The sequence below is a fragment of the Aptenodytes forsteri genome, unplaced genomic scaffold (assembly GCF_000699145.1).
Source record: "Aptenodytes forsteri isolate BGI_AS27 unplaced genomic scaffold, ASM69914v1 Scaffold841, whole genome shotgun sequence".
NCBI lineage: Eukaryota > Metazoa > Chordata > Aves > Sphenisciformes > Spheniscidae > Aptenodytes > Aptenodytes forsteri.
This window is the reverse complement of record NW_008796189.1, coordinates 147,389-167,374: the sequence shown is the minus strand read 5'-3', so window position 1 is coordinate 167,374 and position 19,986 is coordinate 147,389. Positions and strand designations below refer to the sequence as shown.

Here is a 19,986-nt window from a genome sequence, read left to right as displayed (position 1 = left end):
CTTCCCCCGTGTCCTGGTTTCGGCTGGGATAGAGTTAATTTTCTTCTTTCACAACTGTGGCTGACTCAGCAGAACAGGGAGGATGAGCCTCGTTCAGTACTGTCTGTGCAAGGAGGGGATGCCAGCCCCAGGGACGCCCAGCCTCATCACAGTGCAAACCTCCCAGGGTAACACTGTGCAGAAGGGGGTCCCAGCAGTGCCAGAACTGGAAAGCAGGTGAGATCTTGGAGCAGTTTGTTTGCATTGGCTGACCCTGACACTGGGAAGGGCTTTGTGCTTTGTGACTGGTATCAGGAAAAGGTCCCTTTTGGCAAGTGTCTCTGGTGGCTCTTCCTAAGTCACCTGCCTCTCCGCACGCCTTGCAGAGGAAAGACATTTTGGCACCTCATTGGCTCTCCAAAGGAACAGACCTGAGACCAGAGCTGGTGGGGCATCTGCACATGCTGCTGTGCTGGGAGCGCAGCATGCTGCTTAGCCACGTAGCACAGGCCTGTCTCTGGGTGTGCTGGCACTGGTGTCGTGGGGCTGCACTGGTCACCCACACGCATGGGAACCCACTGCTTTTTAGTGAGCACAGACATGGGAAAGGCAGCTCTGCCCCATCCTGGCATGCTGGGCCCTGGTTCAAATGCAGTCTGTGAGATGCTGCTGCCGGCACGCTCTGAGCAGCAGGGGATTGCAGGGCAAATGCCAGATTTCAGCAAAATCCTTGAGACTGTTCTTTGCTTTTACTGGCTCCTGTTGAGACTGCTCCACACAGCAGGGTCTGGCTGGCCTGCAGGAGGACAGCAAACGTGTGGCAGCACTGATGCTGGGCACTCAGCAAGGTCGGGTTTCCCCTGCCTGAACAGCATCGCTGTGAGGAGCTTGTAGCCGTGGGGCTCTCCTGCACAGAGGCTCTGGAAGCAGGACGTGCTCTGATGCCTTTTCTATGCTGAGCATTGGGGTTTTCCCCAGGGGCTCTTGTCTGACTTACCGCTGTCCCTCACAAAATTCCCCTCCGCTCCTGGATCCTCCTTTACTGCCAGCTCTGTGCCATGCTTTGAAATGGAGCCGTGCCAGCTTGGGGGGCTGCAGTCTCCTGGGCACGATGCTGCCAACTGTGGCTCTAGGTGCACAGTCAAATGGGGAATGGTCCCCACGTCTGCTCTGTCATCAGGTGGATGGATGGGCAGGGAGCCAGGGGGATGGTGGAGCTGCAGGCTGTCACCCTTCTCCATCTCACTGTCTGTGAGGCTGATGGGACCAGTGCCCCACTTATGTCTTGCTCCAGGACTGTGGCTAGTTAAGCCTTGCCCAGCGCAGGGTGTGCACTGCTGGGCTGAGGGTTTTCCCCTGGATGGATACCAACTCAGCAGAAGGTGCCAGTGGTGCAGCTTTGCACAGCTCCTGCCTCCTGCCCACTCCCTGGCAGCAGGGGCTCTCATGGTGGGTCCTGCTTCCTGCACACTGGAGGCACTGCTGTCCCCAGCGCTGTGTCCTGCTGCTGTCTGCACCCAGCACACGGTACCTCCTGGGACACCCCTGTGCCATCACAGCCAACGCCACAACTCAGCAGAAGGTGCCAGTGGTGCAGCTTTGCACAGCTCCTGCCTCCTGCCCACTCCCTGGCAGCAGGGGCTCTCATGGTGGGTCCTGCTTCCTGCACACTGGAGGCACTGCTGTCCCCAGCGCTGTGTCCTGCTGCTGTCTGCACCCAGCACACGGTACCTCCTGGGACACCCCTGTGCCATCACAGCCAACGCCACCACCACTCCCAGAAGGACCAGGATGAGACGGGCTAGTGATGGCCCATGTGTGGAGCAGAGGGGGCTACCAGCAGGCACCCATGCACAGGGATGCTGCAGTAGAAGCCTTCGCTGGCCAGCTTCTGCTGCTTGCAGAGAAACCCCATGGGACAGGCTGCCCGATCTCGGCGTGGCCAGAGGGAGACTGCCAGGGCAGGTAGCTCCACAGGTGGCTGCTCGGACCAGCCTGTCTGGGACCGGGCAGTTGGCAGCACCCCCAGGATTTCCAGGACAGCTCAGCACAGCCCAGGCCTCCTGCGCTGGTGAGTGCGCGGGTTGCAGAGTCCTGGCTGACCAGGTACGCAGCCACTGCGGGGCAGAGGGCTGGGGCGAGCTCTGGAGATGGCTGTGTCCCCGAGCTGGGCAAGGGTGCTGGGGAGTGAGGGTTATGGGCCAGGTGCCCCTCGTCCCCAGGGCCAGGGCAGCGGGAGACCTGAGGCACCCTGGAGAAGGGCACCGGCACTCCCAGTGGAGCCGGCAAGTGAATGTGTTGGTATGAAGGGGCTGCAATGAGTGAGGGATCTGGGCACCCCGTGGCCCAGAGGGCCTGGATCTGGCAGACCCTGCCCCAGGCAAAGGCACCCTCACTGGTGCCCAAGGGCAAACGGTGCCCAAGGAGTGAACTGAGCCGAGGTGCCGGAACGGGGCCATCCATTGTCCCTTCCCTCTCGGTGACAACAATCCCAGAGATGGTGGAAGGCACAGAGAAATGCAAAGGGACCGAGCACGTTTGCACTGAGCCCTGCAGGCTGGCGTGGTTGGGCTGAGCACTTGGGGTTTATTGCCCTTCTGCTGCCCGGGTGGCCCCCTGCCCCGCAGGAGCAGGGCGAGAGGGGTTGTCTCTGCCCTGGCATGGCAGAAGGATGGGGTACTGCCGCCCTGCTCTGGGGTGTCCCTTAGTGGAGCAAGGCTGGGCCATTCCAGCCCACTGGCTAACAGGCATCTCTCCAGGACGGTGTCTTCAGGGCAAGATAGGCACCGAGCCGGGCTGTGGCAGGACTCCTTGGCAATAACACTGGTTGTTTTGTGGTGTGGGGTCAGGGGTGCCCAGGCTGGGTCTTGCCGTGTCCTGAGTGGGTGGGGAGCACCCATATGCTGGGCTGGCACGCAGCAGTGAGGATGCACTTTATCAGAGCAGGGGAGCGGGGCCGTGGGTGCTTCTGGCTACAGGAATCCCAACCAGGGTATGCGTCTGGATAATCATGAGGAGTGTGATGGAGGAGAGCGGGCTTCCTCCCTCATGCCTCCTCTCCCCTTCTGCCCCCTGCCTTCCCTTGCAATGCACTTTGAATGGATGAGGATGTGATTCAGGCCATGGCTCCAGCTCCCTGGGAGCACCGGTTGAACCTCAACCCATCTAAAACTGCTTCAGCCCCTTGGCCTGGCTCCTTCAACCCACAGGCACGGTTGCATCAGGTACTGCCTCTCCCCCATGTGTGCTGTGAATGCAGGCAGGCAAGCAGGGGTATGGCCTCTCACCTCCACACATGTCCAGGCCACCTTTGTCACATGCACAAGAAGAGCAAATGCATCGTCACCTGGCTGGTGCTAGGGTTTGCTGGAGGGGAGACTGAGCTAGCGCAGGGAGGGGATGGGGCTTCTCCCAGGGTTTCACCCCTCTCTCAAATCAGGCAATAAAACAGTGTTTCATTCTCACTGTGTGTGTGGACACCATTTGTCCCATCCCTCTGCCATGGGAGCTCCTGGTGCCACGGGCAGCCTGTGGCTGCCTGGGATATCTTCGTGCGTCCCTGCCACGCTGGACCCTATGGTTTTCCAGCCTTCGCCTTGTCCACATGTGCAGAGGAGGTTGTACAGTGGGCTGAACGTGTGATACAGGGCAGGGGTGGACCGTGCAGAGAGGTGCAGCTCTCACAGGTTGAAACCTGTGCTCCCACATGACCAGAGGTGAGCTGCTTTTTTCCTGGGACTGTTTGCCAAAATAAGATGCAGGTAACAGCCCAAAGGCCAAGGGAGTCTGCTTGCACAGCTGTAGCTCTGCTGTGGTAGCATTTGCCCGGGTCCTTCTGTCTTGCTGGGGGGAGGCTGCAAAGTGGGGCCAGGGCACCGCTGCCCACAGCTGCAGCCTGGCAGGAACCAGGCAGGGCGGAGGTGAGCTCCTGGGCTCTGTGGGGAGCATGGGGCTGCTGGCAGGGCCCTGCTGGCTCTCCGGGCTGTGCCGCACGTGCAGGTAAGTGCCCCGCAGGGACAGGGTACCTGGGTCCCAGCTTGCTGCTGGTGCTCACCGGTGTCCGGAGGGCCCCAGGAGCTGTTGAGCAGGTGGAGATGTTGTGGCTTATTTCAGTCTTTCTGAGATGCCAGCTGTACTTATTGGATTTCACACATCAATAAAACTTATATTTATAGTGTACTGCCTGGATGCCTCCCCTCCCTGAGCGGCCAGAGGGCATGCATGCAAGGGGAGATGTGCATGCCTGGGTACACCAACAGGCGTCCCTGCATCAGGGTGCGGAGGTGGGTGCTGGGGGGCGGGCAGCACGCGGGCAGGTGGCTGCACACGTTGCTGGGGACAGGTGCCAAGTGTGTGCAAAGGCATGCAGGGACGTGCATGTCCCTGTGGGCTCTGTGCAGGCCTTTGGGGTGCGAGCATGGCCTCTGACGTTACCCGGGTGTGAACCCTCGGCCCCAGCACCCTGGCTCAGCACTGCCTGTGGCTGGCTGGTGTGGGCCGGCGCTTCCCAGGACAGCACCCAGGGACCAAGGAGAGTGCACGCAGCCCCACAGACACTACTGGCTCTGGTCTCAGCACTGCCTTACTGGGTTGCCAGAGCAGATCTGCAAGCAGCAAGAGGGTAGGTATATTATGTCTGTGTGTGTGTGTGTGCATGTCCATGCATGTGTGTTACGCAGCCAGGCAAAACCAGGTGGTGCTGGGCTGCCCTGCCAGCACAGCTTCCTCCGGGCTCTCTTCCTTGTGGGACTGCTGTTGTCCTGCTCCCTGCACCGAGCTCTGTGTGAGGTGGTGGCAGCTGAGCACGGGGGGATTTCACTCTGGAGCAGGACTTGTCCTTGTGGGCTCCTGTTGCACAGCCGGGCACCAGCTGGGGATGCAGAGCCACCAGATGTGTCCAGAGGAAACCTCCCCTTGCACCAGGGACTGCTGTTGTCCTGCTCCCTGCACCGAGCGAGGTGGGAGGTGGTGGCAGCTGAGCACAGGGGGATTTCACTCTGGAGCAGGACTTGGGGCTCCTGTTGCACAGCCGGGCACCAGCTGGGGATGCAGAGCCACCAGATGTGTCCAGAGGAAACCTCCCCTTGCACCACTGCTGGTAAGACCCCAGGACCCCCCCCCATACTCTGTGTGTCCCTGTGTTTGGGGGTACAGGTGTTTTTCCTTGCCGTTGTGCCTGCCGGCCCCTCTGCTGCGTCCCCAAAGTGGGGCCGTGGCTGCTCTCCTTACCCTGCCTGGCAGAGCTGGCAGGCGCTGTGCGCGGGGCGGGACGGGAGAGGACAGTGTTGCAGGAAGTTACAGCTGCAAAACAGCCGCCTCCGGAGAGGAGCCTCTTCCTGGGCCAGGGATGGAAGGAGGCGGCTGAGCAGCACCAGGCTCTCCTCCACGGGCCCCACAGGCTCAGCGCCTGGCAGCACGAGCACAGGGAGCCGTGGGCTCAGCCTCCGTGGCAAGGAGTCTTGCTAGAGGTAACCCTGCCGCTTTTGGCGCGGCCATCGCTCTTGTTTTGCTCAGCGCCAGCCTCACCATTGCCCTGGGCTCCAGGTCCCCGCACCGCCAGGGCCTCGGCCACCGTGTCCCTCCGGACACGGAAGCAGGGAGGCGGAAGGCCGCGGTAACCAGAGCGCAAGGGCGTGTGGGCCAGGCGTGCACCAGGGGTCCCTGAAGGGGGACGGCAACAGACGGGCGGCGCAGGGCCTTCCACTTGGTGGCGTGCCCTGGGTGGCAGAGGGTGCCGGGACGGGTCTAGGAGCCAGGCATGGGACGCATTGGGGTTCACTTGCTGCAAAGGCCTCGAGGCCAGGACACCCAGGTTCAAGGTCAGCTCCACTGTCCCCACCCCTGTGCCTCAGTTTCTCCACCTGGATAACATGACGAGGGACTGCAAAAAGCCCAGGCTGTGGGAGGTGTGAGCAAACCGTTGCCCTGCTTATCCTCTCCTGGGGGAGGCCAAATGCAGAGAGATTTGCACGCTGTCCCTTCCTATCTGCTGGGGTTTGCTCACACTCTCCCCCCTCTCTGTGCCTCAGTTTCTCAGGATGTTGGGGGCTGTGAGTGCAACCTGTGTTCCTGAAGGATCACCCTGCTGAGCTGGGGTGGGAACCTGAGTCAGCGCCGGCACAGCCGGTTCTGCTGGACTGGACCATATTGGGGCAGGTAAGGCTGGGCAGGGCGCTGCTGCGCCACATCCCTGGGGAGCAGAGCTGCCGACCCCGTCCTCTCTGCCCCGCAGAGCCAGGCCCATGCGGGACAGCTGCCTGAGCACCCCGGAGCTGCTGAGCCCCTCGTTCACCCAAAGACGGGTGCTTTGCCTGGGAAAAATCACCCTGTGCCGGGCCGGACCCGGTGCAGCCCCGAGGAAGTAGCTGAGCCCCCGTAGCCCCCTGCCAGCCTGTGCCCCGGCTACTGCTGACTGCAGCATCCCCGGCTGCTTTAAATGGGAGGAGGCTGTGCTCAGCATCCCTGCGTGCTGCAGCCGCCTCAGCCTGGCAGGCCAGGCGAGAGGGCTCAGCGGCTGCCAAGGACGCCGCAAGGGCTGCCCTCCGGGGTACAGCACTGCTCGGCAGGGCCAGCCACCATGGGGAAGCCCCTGGGGAACGCCAGTGCTGGACTGGGGGAAGCCACGATGCACGTGGATATGGGATCACCTTTATTTTCTGCCTTTCCTAAGCCCCTCCCTGCTGTCTCTTCTCTCCTAGCCCCAGCTCCTGGTTTTACAGGATTTCATGGCAGTTTGGGGAGGGCGGTTGGTTTGTTCTAATATAAAGCCCTAAAATGTCAAGCCCTCAAGCCTGGGAGGAGGAGGCCTGCCCTCTCCCCAGCACTTTTGTTCTCTCTGTTATGATAGTTGTTATAGCTGTACAGTTACAGCCAAGTCTAGGCTAGTGACTTTTGGCCGCTAACAGGGAAGAAATTGTCCCCTGCCCCTTGTGCCCCCAGTGAATTAGGTGGCTGGTCCCAGCTGAGGCCCTGGGAGATGGGGGTGGGTTTGGGGGCAGACAGGCTTGCCTGGCAGGGTAAGTACCTCCTTAGGGCCCTGCTTTGCTGCCCTCTTGGCTGCAAACCCCCTGGCGATGCCCAAGTAGGTCTGTGAAGGGTGCTAGATGGGGAGTCTAAGGCAGGACATGCTTCTGCCAGCTCAGCTCTGCTCCAGCCACCCTGTCGGCCGGCCCACCACTGCTTCCCATGACCAGTGGGTTTGTGGGGTCAGATGTGGGAGTGGGTCATTCCTGATTCAGGCAACCCTGGGCTGGGGTGGGGGTAGGTACAGCCTCAGGCTGTAAAGCTGGGCTGGGGCAGGGAACCGGCAGGTCCAGGCAGCCAGCCTGCCTCATGGGCTGTCCCCTCTCTTTCAGGCAGAGGATGTCGCGAGCCATGCAATGCCAGAGCTGCCTGCCCTGGGGCAGCTGGACACAGCTTCATCGATCCCTGCTGGGGAGCAGGGGGACCCGGAGTGTGTATCTGTGTGCTGCTTCAGTGCCAGGTGAGCTGGGCTCTGTGCCTGTGGGACTGTGACCCTGAATCTGTCCTGCCCCCAGGGAAGCCCTGTCCCTGGTGGACATCCCTCCCCAGCTGCACAGTGGAGCCTGTGCAGTCTGTGGGTCACCCCAGCAAGACATGATGCCAGCGAGCTTGGTGGTGTTAGCTCTGCTGGGCTGGAGAAGGCCGTCGCTGACTGTGTGTGTTCCTCCCCCGCAGGCGCTGCAGGCAGCTACTTCCTCAGGAAGATCCTTCGCGCAAGCAGCATCTCCCTCTCCAGGTACAGTGCCACACAGCTGGGGCCTGGCCCATTCTGCCCTGTGGCTGTTCGCCACGGGACCTGGGAGGCTGAGCTGGCTGCCTTGGGACCATCAGGGCTCTGTGGGCAGAGACGCTGCTTTGCCTTCACCTAGAAAACAACACAGACCCAGCTCCCTGCCTGCTCTGAATTCAGCCCAACTTCTCTGCCTCGCCATGGGTTTGCTGGGGATGCACAGTGCATGGCTTACTGACCTGCCTTCAGTTCCTAGCCGTGCCCTTGTCCCGGCCTTGTGCTATGCCTTTGTGTGGGGGAAGGAAGGGGTGAGCTGGCTCTACTCAGCACTTCCCACGGCACTCACTTGTGATCTGCCCGCCCTGCCCCAGGCAGGGCTTGGAGCTGCTGGCCCCTGCCCTCCTCGTGACACTCTCCCTCCTCTTGCAGGGGCTGTGTTCGCTATGAGGGAGGGTCCCAGGAGCACTCTGTAAAACCCAGCTCCTCTCGCCATGGCCTGTCCCAGCTGAGGAACGTGGCCTCTTCTGGTAAGCTTGCAGCCCTGTGCTGAAGAGGATGGACGGTCCTACACAGCGGGTTGGGGGCAGCTGCTGTCCTGGGCAGCGTGAGGGTTAGCAAGAACTGGGTTCTGTCTTCCTCTCTGCAGCCACCTCACTGCAGTGGCTTGGGGCAGGCAACTTCCCCAGTCCCATACCAGTGAGAAGCCTTTATCTTGTCAAGCACCTTCCTCTTCCTAGATGCCATCAAGAAACACCAGAAGAGCCTGTCTGCGTGGTTCAGCCACCAGCCCAATGAAGAGAGGCAGTTTGGCCCTTCCTTCTCGCTGGACGCAGTCCATGTGGACCCAGTGATCCGGGAGAGCTCTCTGGAGGAGATCCTGAAGCCCTCACCTGACCTAACCATCCAGAACCAGCTCCAGCAGCCCTGCAGCCAGGTTATCAGCCTCCAGAACCTTTTCGATGTGGATGCCTGTGGGCGGCAGGTGAAGAATGTGGTGCTGTATGGCACTGTGGGCACGGGGAAGAGCACCCTCATCAAGAAGATGGTGGTGGACTGGTGCCATGGTCGCCTACCCCGCTTTGAGTTGGTCATCCCCTTCTCCTGCGAGGACCTGTCGCATAGTCGTGCCCCCATCTCCCTGCGACGCCTCATAACCAAGAAGTACCAGCACCTCCGGGACGTGGTGCCGATGCTGGGCATTTCCAACCTCAAGGTGCTTTTCATCCTCAATGGCCTGGAGCGCCTCAACTTGGACTTCCGACTGGCTGGCACAGAGTTGTGCTGTGACCCCAATGAGCCTGTGCCTCCCTCTGCCATCGTGGTCAACCTGCTACGAAAATACCTCCTGCCAGAGGTCAGTGTCTCCCTCCAGCTCCTTCATGCTGGAGAAAGGCTGGGGGTGAGTCCTGGGGCATTGCAGGCATGGCCACTGTGCTAATTGCTTGTAGTCCAGCTTGGCTGTGAGCGAACAGGCAGCCTCTATTCCTGGAGGGACTCACCAAGGTCGCCTCATGTCACTGTTACTGGTTTGTCTCTGTGGGATCTTTGGGGAGGCCTGGTAGAACAAAGAAGGCAGTCTGCTGGGCTGTGGTCTTCCAGACTCGATATGTGTCTAGTAGGGGATGGGGAAAGCTCTTCTGTCCCCTCTGTCTGGGCCAGATTTGAACCAACGCCCTTTGGGCAGCAGCTTCTTGAATCCCAGCTCCTGGGTGGTGTGATCCTTGTGCACCTATACGTGGGTTATGCGCTTGGGACCCTGCTGAGCTTAGATCAAAGCCACAGAGGGAGCACCTCCAAACTCACCCAGCCCTCTGCTTCCAGGCCAGCATCATCGTCACCACGCGCCCATCGGCAGTGCGCCGGATCCCCGGCAAGTATGTGGGCCGCTACGCAGAGATCTGTGGCTTCTCTGACACCAATCTGCAGAAGCTGTACTTCCAGATGCGTCTCAGCCAGCCTGGCTGCAGTGGAGAGGGCAGTACAGGTAGAAGCTCAGGCGAGCAGGAAAACTTGGTGGAGATGTTGTCAAGGAACTTGGAGCGCCACAACCAAATTGCCGCTGCCTGCTTCTTGCCCTCTTACTGCTGGCTGGTGTGCACCACTCTGCACTTCCTCTACTTCACCAGGACGGTGCCTCCCAGCCAGACCCTGACTGGCATCTACACCAGCTTCCTGAGGCTCAACTTCAGCGGGGAGGTGCTGGACAGCACCGACTCCACCAACATCTCCATGATGAAGTACGTGGCCAAGACAGTGGGCAAGCTGGCCTACGAAGGGGTGATGTCCCGCAAGACCTGCTTCACAGAGGATGACCTGCAGCAGTGCTTTGAGGTGGAGATGAAGACTGAAAGTGAACTCAACCTCCTGGAGGTCTTCCGCAGCGACGTCTTCCGCTTCTTCCTCACTCCGTGTGTGCAGCTAGGCAAAGAGCACACCTTTGTCTTCACCATCCCTGCTATGCAGGAGTACCTGGCAGCCCTGTATGTTGTGCTGGGTGAGAAGAAGACCCTGGCACAGAGAGTGGGGAAGGAGCTGTCAGAGCTCATTGGGAAGGTGAGTGAAGATGTCGCTGTCGTCCTGAGTATCGTCTCCAAGGTGCTGCCCTTGCGCTTCCTGCCAGTGCTCTTCAACCTGCTCAAAATCTTCCCTCGCTACTTCTCCCGGCTGAGCGGTAAGGACCGGGATGCTATTGCTCACACCATGGCAGAGGAGCTGTTCAAAGAGGAGGACTACTACAACGATGATGTCTTGGACCAGATCAATTCCAGCATCCTGGGCATGGAGGGCCCCATGCGCCACCCTGATGAGGTCCCTGATGATGAGGTCTTTGAGCTCTTCCCCATCTTCATGGGGGGGATACTGTCCCGCCGTAACCGTGCCATCCTGCAGCAGCTGGGCTGCTCCATCAAGAACCTGGCAGCCTTTGAGATTGCCAATGCCATGAAGAAGACGGTCATCAGGAACAGCCGCAAGGGGCTGCCCCCCTCCGAGCTGATGGACTACCTCTTCTTCCTGCATGAGTTCCAGAACGAGCGCTTCACAGCTGAGGCCATCCGCTCCCTCCGGACTGTCAACCTCTCATCCGTCAAGATGACCCCTCTCAAGTGCTCTGTCCTGGCGTATGTCATGGGCACCACGTGCCACGAGGTGGAGGAGCTGAACCTGACCTCCTGCAACCTTGACACAAGCAGCTTGAGGATCCTCTTCCCTGTCCTGCTGCGATGCAAAGCTCTTCAGTGAGTACCACCTTCTTCTGCCCTTGGGCAGTGCTCAAAAATTGAGCTCTCCCTCACTTTTGCCCATCACAGGGATACACTAGGAGCCCGAGCATGGCAAAGGCAGGGAAGGGCATGCATGCCCTTGTTTATCCTCAGTGCAGGCCTAGGGGACTACAGCTTCCAACATGCAACACTCCTTGAGCAGCCTTGCTAGGGCACTGCATGCTGGGATTTGCAGTCCCAACACACCCTCCCATAGGACTCTTTGGGCAGCTCTCTGCAACTGGTACCACAGGCTGGGCTGCCAGCGCCCCTGGCAGACCCGGGTCCCTCTCATTGCTTGGCCCCCCGAAGACACCCAGCTTCCCCGTGTAGCTAGCTCTGCTACTACTAACTCTGGGCAGGAGATACGCAGCCCAAGGGTGGGAGTCTGGGCTGCGCAAAAGGATGGGTTCTGTTCCAGTCCATTTGTGGAACTGCAGTCTTCCTGTCGCCCAGGGGGTGGCGAGCTGTGCTCAGCAGAGATGGACTCAGCTGTGCAGCAGAGCTGTGCAGCACTTCCTTCCTCCAGATGCTCAGGAGGGCTTGGTGGGGTCCTGATCTCTCCTCAGACCTTCACCCACCCGCTGCGGACCCTGCAGCCCCTTCCCCTCCCTTGCTCCTGCTGGCACTGGCTCTGCCGGCTGATGGTACCCAAGCTCTGGAGTGGTTTCAGTGTGCTCCCTTTTGGAGAGGAAGCCTTGCGTGGCCTTGTCTGGGGAGCCCAGGTAGGATGGTGATGGGGAGGGCCAGGGAAAATGGAGAAAGCAGGGTTGCCAGCCCCACAGGTAACAGCCATTTCAGTCCTGCCACCCCCATGTCTCATTCTGCATCAGTCTGCAGCTCAACAGCCTGGGCTCTGATGCCTGCAAGGAAATCCGCGACCTGCTCCTGCATGACAAGTGTGTGGTGAGCAACCTGCGGTGAGTACTGCCTCTGTCCTTGCATGAAACTGTCTCTGCTGCCCACCATGTGCCCTGGCCCTGGGCCCCCTGCCCAGCCTCGGCATTGCCCTGAGCTCCTTTGTCCACAGGCTGGCAAATAACCCTGTGGGCGAGCAGGGGGCACAATACCTGGCTGAGGCGCTGGCCGGCAACCACTCACTGACCCATTTGTCCCTGCTGCACACCACACTGGGGGACCGGGGCGCCGAAGTCATTGCTCAGCACCTGGCCAAGAACCAGCACCTCCAGGAGCTCAACCTGGGCTACAACTCCCTGACAGACACAGCCGCCCTGCACGTGGTGGAGGTGGCCAAAAAGCATGCGACGCTGGACAAAGTGCAGTGAGTTCACTCTGCCCCATCTCTTCCCTTTTGCAGGCGATGCCTCCAACCCGGTGTCCCTCCCCGTAGCAGCAAGCAGGGGGTCCCTCTCTGCCTCTGTGTCCTTCCCCCAGCCCTCACAGTGTCTCCCATTCCTTTTCTCTCAACCCGCAGTCTGTACTTCAATGACATCAGCGAGGATGGCAAGCGGGAACTTGACAGCTTACGCATGGACCGGGACGGTGTCAGAGCGCTGGTCTTCCTTACAGCAGGCACTGACGTCTCTGACTACTGGTCCAACATCCTGAACGTGGTGCAGAGGAACTTGCCTTTCTGGGACCGTGAGCGGGTTCGGCAGCACCTTGTCCTCATCCTGCAGGACCTGGAGAGCAGCCGGAGACAGACTGCCAACCCCTGGAGAAAAGCCAAGTTCCTACGAGTCGAGAGTGAGGTCAAGAAGATGCTGGGGAAACTGCAGCACGAGAACCTCTAACCTGCTGTCCATCCCCCTGGCCAGGGTGCTGCTGGGGAGGAAACACTGGATTGTGCCCTGGCAGCACATCCCCTGCGCCCTTATCTGTGTGGAGATGCCTAGTGGTTGGGTGCTACCAAGGCTGTCAAAGGTGCTGGGCATGTGGGGCTCAGCCCTCATCTGCGGGCAAGGCTGAAGTGTGGGAGAACTGTACAGAGACCAGACCAGGAGCAACTGGGACTTGTTCTTCTGGGCTTGTAGAGACCCAGCCCCTGCACGAGGCAGAGCAGTGGCAGAGGGGCAGGACTCAGGCTTGCTTGTGAAACCTTTGGTAGCATTAAAGTGCACCGCTTTGTTTCCACTGAAGCACACTAGTGCCAAGACTCGATCTCCTCTCCGGGCCCTTCCTGAGGGAGGAATGCGGAGGCGCTGGTGCAGCTGTCCCTCCAGCAGTTGGAGTGGAGGGCTCTGGCCCTTACCCATCTCACAGGGCTTGGATGGGACAGCCCACTTCTGCTCCAGCTCATGCTGAACCAGTTGGTCTTCCCCACCGTGGGCTGCCCTTGGGGGCAGCTGGAAGCTGGGACACCAGGATCTGTTTCCAAGCTGGGTGTCCCAGGGTGCTGGTCCCGGCTCCCAGCTCTGCTGGGCGAGGACTGGCAGTGCCCCGCGGCTGGGAGGGCAGGGGAGACGTCGGGGCTGTTTAACCATTAAACCTGGGGCGTCTTGGAAGAGGCGGGGACACTGGCTTCCCTGCCACTTCACCCTGTACCTTGCTCCCTCTCGCATTCCCTGCAGCCATGAAGCAAACAAAAGGTATGTGCCAGGGCAATGGGGCTTCGTCCTGTGGAGACCCTTCCCCACATGCACATCTCCAGGCCCTGCTTCCTCATGGAGCAAGGCAATGTCAGAGCCCAGGCAGGCCATGGAAAGGAGCTAGAGGCATCCAGGAAAATGCAGATGGACATTGTGGGGGCGCTTGGCAGGAATCCCCTCTCCCTGGGTTTGGGGGTCCTTGTGCTGCCAAAGGTGGGGAAGGGTTTTATGGGGAGGTGCGCAGGGGAAGGCCTCTGTCTCCATCTCCTGGCTCCAGCCAGCTCTCTGGGGCCCTGGTGACCCTTCTTATCCCTCACTCAAAAGGCCTGTAAACCCCCAGGACTAACCTCCATCTGCATACCGCTGCCTGGCCCTACTTTGCCCCCAGTGCTGCAGGACCCCGCTGGGCTGGGCAGCGGGTGCCCGTTGGACCCAAGCAACAGGTGTCCTACTGTTTTGAAATGCAAGAGGACACTGGTGGCGGGGCCAAGGGCTGAGCTGTGCCTGCGTGTAGGCTGTAGCCGGGGGGCAGAGGGGCCAAGGAGGCTGCCCGGACTCGGCAAACCCACCTCACCTGGCATGGCATGCTCAGCCTGCGAAAGGATAAGCCCTGAGTGCTCGAGAGCGCGGGGCGTGCTCCCAGCCCGCTGCCTCCTGCACTGACCTCTCCTCTCCCTCTGCAGGGCTCGAGGGTGACAAGAACTCCATCATGTAAGTGCTGAGCTCCCCCTGGCCGGGGGCTTCCTGGGGGTCATGCTGGGGCACATCCTCAGCTGAGGTGGTGCGGGTCACGGCTGCCAATCCCAGCTGCCTGCCCCAGGAAGGTCTTCCCTGATTTGTTAGCTTAGAAGAGATGTGGGGGACAGTCCAAGAGGGACATCCCCTCCTGGCTTTCCCCAAGGAAGAGGAAGCACTGGAGCTGTGGCCCCAGCTGGCCCTTTCTGGGAGGAACAGGGCTCCCCACGGAAGGGCTGGGGAGGGCGGGGGGGAAGGCCGTCCTGCTGCATTAATGTGGCCTTTTCTGCCCTTTATTATTTCAGAAAATTTGAATTTAACCCCAAAGACGGGATCGACAACCCTGCCTTGTCTCTGGCTGAGGACATGGGTAAATACCCTCATCTCCCCAGGGCATCCCTGTGTCAGCATGGGGTTCTGGTAGCTGGACATTGCTGGGGTCTCTCAGGCCGGGGAGCTGTGGGGAGGTGAACACGTAAGGCAGTGGGGATGGGGAGATCCCAGCCCGGGATGGGGTAGAGGACCCGTGTTAGGATCCCTGCAGGGCCCTGCTCACGGGCTGTGCCCCCATGCAGATGGCGAGGGCGTGGGGGAGCCCCGCTTCTACCTCCTGAGCAAGGGCAGCGCGGAGACCTTCGGCTTCTGCCTCCACGAGGAGCTGGGCTGCCAGGGCCACGTCATCCGGCAGGTCGAGCTGGGGGGGCTGGCCCAGCGCAGGGGGCTGCAGGATGGGGACCGGCTCCTTCAGGTCAATGGCCACTTCGTGGACCACATGGACCACCACAGGGTAAGCTGGGAGCACCCCGGGGCTGTGGGAACGCCCAGGTCCTCCTCGGCCAGGGGCACAGAGGGTGTGGGACCCCACTACCCCTCGGGGCCTGATCCCACAGGCTGTGGTTGGAGGGGCACCCTGTCCAGGGTTCACAGCCTGGGTCCTTCCAGGTGGTGCAGAAGATCAAGGCCAGTGGGAATCAGGTCCTGCTGGCAGTGCTGGACGGTGACTCCTACGAAGCAGCCAAAGCCCTGGGCAGGGACCTGTCCCAGATGCTGCCGGCTGACATCCGCCCACGCCTCTGCCACATCATGCGGGACAAAAGCGGTTTTGGCTTCAGTGTGTCGGGTCCAGAAGGTAAAGCAGGCAGGGGGATGCCGGCGCCGCGAGCCTCCCCAGCACAGCGCCCCAGACTGCCTCTCCTCCTCCCTGCAGGCGTGAAGGGCACCTTCCAGCTGTCGGTGCGGCAGGACGGGCCAGCGGAGAGAGCAGGGGTGCCGCCAGGCTCCTGGCTCCTGGAGCTGAACGGGGACAGCGTGAGGAGCTACTCGCACGCGCAGCTCGCCCGAAAGGTGCGTGCTTGCGGCACAGGTGGGGGACTGGGGCCAGCAACATCGCTGAGCGCCCTGCATTTCCCATCCAGCTTAAGCAGAGCGGCAGCAAAGTGACACTGCTGGTGGCTTCCAGTGCCGTGGAGGAGTTTTACCGCCTGCGGGGCCTGCGGGTCACGGCCGCCTTGGCAGACACCTCCTGGCTCCCCTTCAAGGTCCGGGAGCTGCACATGGTGAAGGGTCCAGCTGGCTACGGGTTTCTGCTCAAAGAGGATGACTGCAGCTCGGGGGCCATAGGTGAGGGGTCTGAGGGGGGCAGTCCATACCTGATCAAGGCATGTCTGAGGGTCGGGAATAGCCGCAAGCCCTGTGCCCACAGCGGGACCCTGTCCCCACCTGCACATGGGGGCCAGGGGTGCTGGTTCCCCTATGGCTGAATGTCTCTGTGAGCATCTCCCTACCTTCCCTCTGTCCCGCTGTGGCAGGCCAGTTCCTGTGGGATGTGGATGCAGGGCTGCCGGCTGAGCAGGCAGGGATGAAGGAAGGGGACCGTCTCCTGGCTGTGAATGGTGAGAGCATTGAGGGGCTGGACCACCAGCAGACGGTGCTCAGGATCCGTGCCCATGATGACCAGGTGACGCTGCTGGTCATCGACCCTGCTGGCGATGAGTTCTACCAGTCGGTAGGTTTTGGGGACCCAGCGTGGTCCCACCCTGTCTGGGGAGCCCTGGGGTGCTGTGAGGCTGGATGATGGGATGGGTGTCTTGCCCCCAGGCCTGCACAGTGAGGTCCTCTCTAGGGGACCTGGCTTGCCGTGGAGTGCCAGGAGCTGTTCGGCTATCCCTCTTCTGCTCTTCCAGATCGGGCTGTCCCCTCTGCTGTTCTCTGAGGACAGTCACCCTGCCTCAGGCTCCCGCACGCCCTCCCTGCCCTCTCCCAGGGGCTCCCCTGGACTCTGTCATGTTGAGGTGGAACCAAAGGGACCTGGCTCCTGGCTGGTGGCTGCTGCCAACAGTATAGGGATCACACAGGTAACCCCTCTTGCCAGGCCCTCGTGGCAGTGCTGCTCACAGCTCGGCACTGCTCTGAGTACTGGCACCCTCCTGCCCTGCCTGTCCTAATATTTCCCTGATACCTGTGATGCTGGCAGGAGGGGGCTGCATGGTCCCCTGGCCACAGGGGCCAGGCAGAAAGATTCCTCCAACCTGCCCATGGGGCAAGGGTGGAGTGTGGTGGGGTGGGTGGATGTGTGCTTCCCACAATGCCCCCACTGTGTCCCCACAGAGCCCGCGCCAGGAGGAGCAGAGGAGGCTGCACCAGGCGTTCTAGTGGCCCAGATGCACCCTGCCTCCAGCCAGGCTCCCCCCACAGCGCCTCAACCTAGGCCACATCCAGCCCATCGGTGCCCCCCGGCCCGGCTCCCCGGAGAGCACGGTGCTGCTCAGCATGGCCGTTGCACGCACAGCTGCTGTGTCTCCATGCCCGTGATGGGGCTCGCAGCATCACGCCTCCCAGAGACTCATCTCCACTGACCGAGGCTGGCTCCAAGCTTTTATTAACCATGGTGGTGCCTTCTTGTAGCCTGAAGACAGACGTGTGTCTTTGCCTGCCCAGCTGCCTCCAGGGGTATCTAGGGACATTGCACTGAAGCCCTTGCCAAGCTCCAGGCTCTGGGAGCTCCCAGGAGAGCCGAGGCACTGCCCTCCATGCCATGACCCATGGCATGGACTGGGGAGCCTGAGGCTTGGCTCAGCCCAGGGCTGGCCTTCGGGCCGCTGTGAAGGTGAAAGGGAGCAGGAGAGGCCGATGGGGCGCTGGAGGAACCTCCCACCTCTTAGCCTGTTGGCTCAGGTCTGCACCTGCATGGACATCTCTCTTGTGCTCCTCCTCTCATCCTTCCTGTGAACCTGTGGGCAGTGAGTGTCCGCTCCCCATCACAGCACTGTTCCTGTGTCACCCATTTGGGGTGTGATTAAAGGACAAATCCACGCTGCTGTTCATGTGGGTAATGTTATGGAGAGGATTGTGACTCAGCAGTGCATCCCAGGGCCAGACAGGACCCACCTTCTCTTGCCTAGCCTGGGGCAACTGGGGTGTTGGGCAGTGGATGTGGGAAGCTCTCCAAGTGTGCTGATAGGGAGGTAGGGGCTGAGAGCCTGTCCTGTCCCAGGGATCCCCAGGGTGCTATATCTCCAGGGAGCTGAGGCCGAACTCCTGTAGGCGCTCCTTGTGCTCCATGGCAATGGTCGTTCCTACCTCTTTCCAGCACTGGCTGGCCTCTGCCATCTTGGCCAGCACAAGGTCCAGGCTACCCTGGTGGGAAAAAGGATGGTGAGGAGGGGGGACCGCACTGCCAGGGGGGACCGCACTGCCAGGGGAAGCCACCCACAGCCACGTCCCCACTCACGTGGAGGATCTTCCCATACTCCCTCTCCATGGCATCAAGCCTGCCCTGCAGCTGGGCGATGGTCCTGTCCCTCTCTGCTAGTGCCTGGCTGGCAGTCTCCTGGGTCTGCTGGCTCTTCTGGAGCCTAGTGGCTGTGGGGTGCGGGGACAGAGGCAGGGGACACTGAGCACGTGGGCACAGGAGCCTGGCACTGCATGACCAGTACATGGGAGAGTACAGGCAGTGTGTGGCACAGCCCCTGCCCAATCCCCCTCATCCCCAGAGTGGCACAGAGCTCTGGGACAGGGATGTGGGATCACAGCATCCCCTTTGCAGTCAGCATCTCCCAAGGTCGGGGATGCACTGGGTCAGGCTTTGCCTTCAGCTGCTGCCATGCTCACAACACAGGGTGAATGACTCCCATCTCCCCTCGCTCCCCCCAAGTGCACTTTGCTGCCCTGGAGCGAACCCCATCCCCACCCACTGGCGAGGGGCAGGCATGCCGGGGGGCCATACCGAGCTGCTCCTGCAGGCTCTTCACCTTCGCCTCCAAGCGCTGGCTGTGGGCTGCTGTCTGCTTCTGCAGCTCCTGGTATTGCCGGGTCATTTCTGGGAGCCAGGGAGGGGAGAAGGGAACAAACGTGGTGACTATAGGAAGGACAAGCAGGCAGTTCTTGTGCTCAGATGCCAGCACCTGTGACCAGGCAGGGGCTCCAGCAAGGCCTGACCTGAGGGCTCCCCTTGCAGGGTGACGCATCAGAAGCAGCCATGCGTGCACTCTTTCCCTGCCTGGGGGAGGGCAGGAGGGAGCCCTGGAGGGAAAGTTTTACCTCTCTGTTGAGTGTGGGAGAGTGAAAATGAGCACGGAATTTTGCATGTGGCAAAGACCACAAACCTCTGGCTTGAGGTTTTACCTCTGCTAAAATCAGCGCCTTCTTGAGCACTAACAGAAATGGCGAGGCAATGACTTTTGCAGGCAAGGAAGTCTCTGCCCCTGTGGTCTCCTCTCTCTGTGCTGAGTACAGGCATCTGGGCTGCAACGAGTCCATGCCCAGAGCCGTTGCATGCTGACAGCATAGGAGGGAGCACGGCTGGCCCAACAGCAGGGTGGTTTGGGGCTGAGCGGTCAAGGCCAAAGGGAGAAGTGGGGTAAGCTTGGCTGGCTTCCCCCAGCAGCACCAAGGTGTGGGGTCCCCGTATCTCTCCCACTGCCCCCTCTGATCTCTACCCTCACCTTCATGAATGTCTCGCTTGTCTTCCCGTGCCTGTTCCAGCGCCTTCTCCAGGTCCCACAGCCTCCGCTTGAGCACTTCATTGTCAGCTTTCGTCTGCCAGGTCATGTCCCTCCAGGGAACTGTGAGCCAGAGGTGCATAGGACTGCCGTGGGGACAACGCGCTTCCTGACAGGTGACTCGCACCATGACCCTGACCTGAGCGCGGGCGGTCAAAGGGCACCATCCAAACCATACTGGGTGGCTATTCCCTGCTCAGTACCTCCTCGGTACCATGACCCAGCAGTGACTTATTTCTAGCCTTTCTCTGCTCCCAAAGCCAGGGTGACGTGGACACCTCCGCAGCCCATGCCTGGCCCCAAGCCCTGCCTGAACCAGAGGGAATCTCATTGTATCAGAAATAGTGTGGCCAGCAGGAGTAGGGAAGTGATTGTCCCCCTGTACTCGGCCCTGGTGAGGCCGCACCTCGAATACTGTGTTCAGTTTTGGGCCCCTCACTGTAAGAAAGACATTGAGGTGCTGGAGCGTGTCCAAAGGAGAGCAATGAAGCTGGTGAGGGGTCTGGAGAACAAGTCTGATGAGGAGCGGCTGAGGGAACTGGGGTTGTTTAGCCTGGAGAAAAGGAGGCTGAGGGGAGACCTCATCGCTCTCTACAACTACCTGAAAGGAGGTTGTAGTGAGGTGGGGGTCGGTCTCTTCTCCCAAATAACAAGCGATAGGACAAGAGGAATCAGCCTCAAGTTGTGCCAGGGGAGGTTTAGATTGGACG

At 60.8% G+C, this 19,986-nt stretch overlaps 3 protein-coding genes across 3 annotated transcripts in view; 2 read left to right on the top strand and 1 right to left on the bottom strand.

Moving 5' to 3' along the window:
• The first annotated feature begins 5,341 nt into the window (after positions 1 to 5,341).
• On the top strand, positions 5,342 to 13,091 carry NLRX1 (NLR family member X1). Its single transcript, XM_009287956.1, has 10 exons — positions 5,342 to 5,447; positions 6,009 to 6,135; positions 7,335 to 7,462; positions 7,678 to 7,738; positions 8,162 to 8,259; positions 8,470 to 9,086; positions 9,554 to 10,968; positions 11,826 to 11,912; positions 12,023 to 12,274; positions 12,428 to 13,091. The coding sequence occupies exons 3-10, from the start codon at positions 7,342 to 7,344 to the stop codon at positions 12,744 to 12,746; spliced, it is 2,970 nt and encodes a 989-aa protein (XP_009286231.1). The 5' UTR covers positions 5,342 to 5,447; positions 6,009 to 6,135; positions 7,335 to 7,341; the 3' UTR covers positions 12,747 to 13,091.
• Positions 13,092 to 13,525: 434 nt separating this feature from the next.
• PDZD3 (PDZ domain containing 3) lies at positions 13,526 to 16,973 on the top strand. The gene is made up of 10 exons (XM_019474296.1): positions 13,526 to 13,541; positions 14,225 to 14,252; positions 14,582 to 14,646; positions 14,852 to 15,063; positions 15,219 to 15,405; positions 15,484 to 15,620; positions 15,692 to 15,896; positions 16,085 to 16,281; positions 16,460 to 16,630; positions 16,884 to 16,973. The coding sequence occupies exons 1-10, from the start codon at positions 13,526 to 13,528 to the stop codon at positions 16,926 to 16,928; spliced, it is 1,263 nt and encodes a 420-aa protein (XP_019329841.1). The 3' UTR covers positions 16,929 to 16,973.
• Positions 16,974 to 17,783: 810 nt separating this feature from the next.
• CCDC153 (coiled-coil domain containing 153) overlaps positions 17,784 to 19,986 on the bottom strand; it is a 7,447-nt gene continuing 5,244 nt past the window's right edge. Inside the window, exons 3-6 of the mRNA XM_009287965.1 lie at positions 19,220 to 19,339; positions 18,502 to 18,594; positions 18,007 to 18,137; positions 17,784 to 17,912 (exon numbers count right to left, since the gene is read on the bottom strand). Of these exons, the coding sequence (XP_009286240.1) occupies positions 17,784 to 17,912; positions 18,007 to 18,137; positions 18,502 to 18,594; positions 19,220 to 19,339 (473 nt within the window). The remainder of the gene's footprint in view (positions 17,913 to 18,006; positions 18,138 to 18,501; positions 18,595 to 19,219; positions 19,340 to 19,986) is intronic.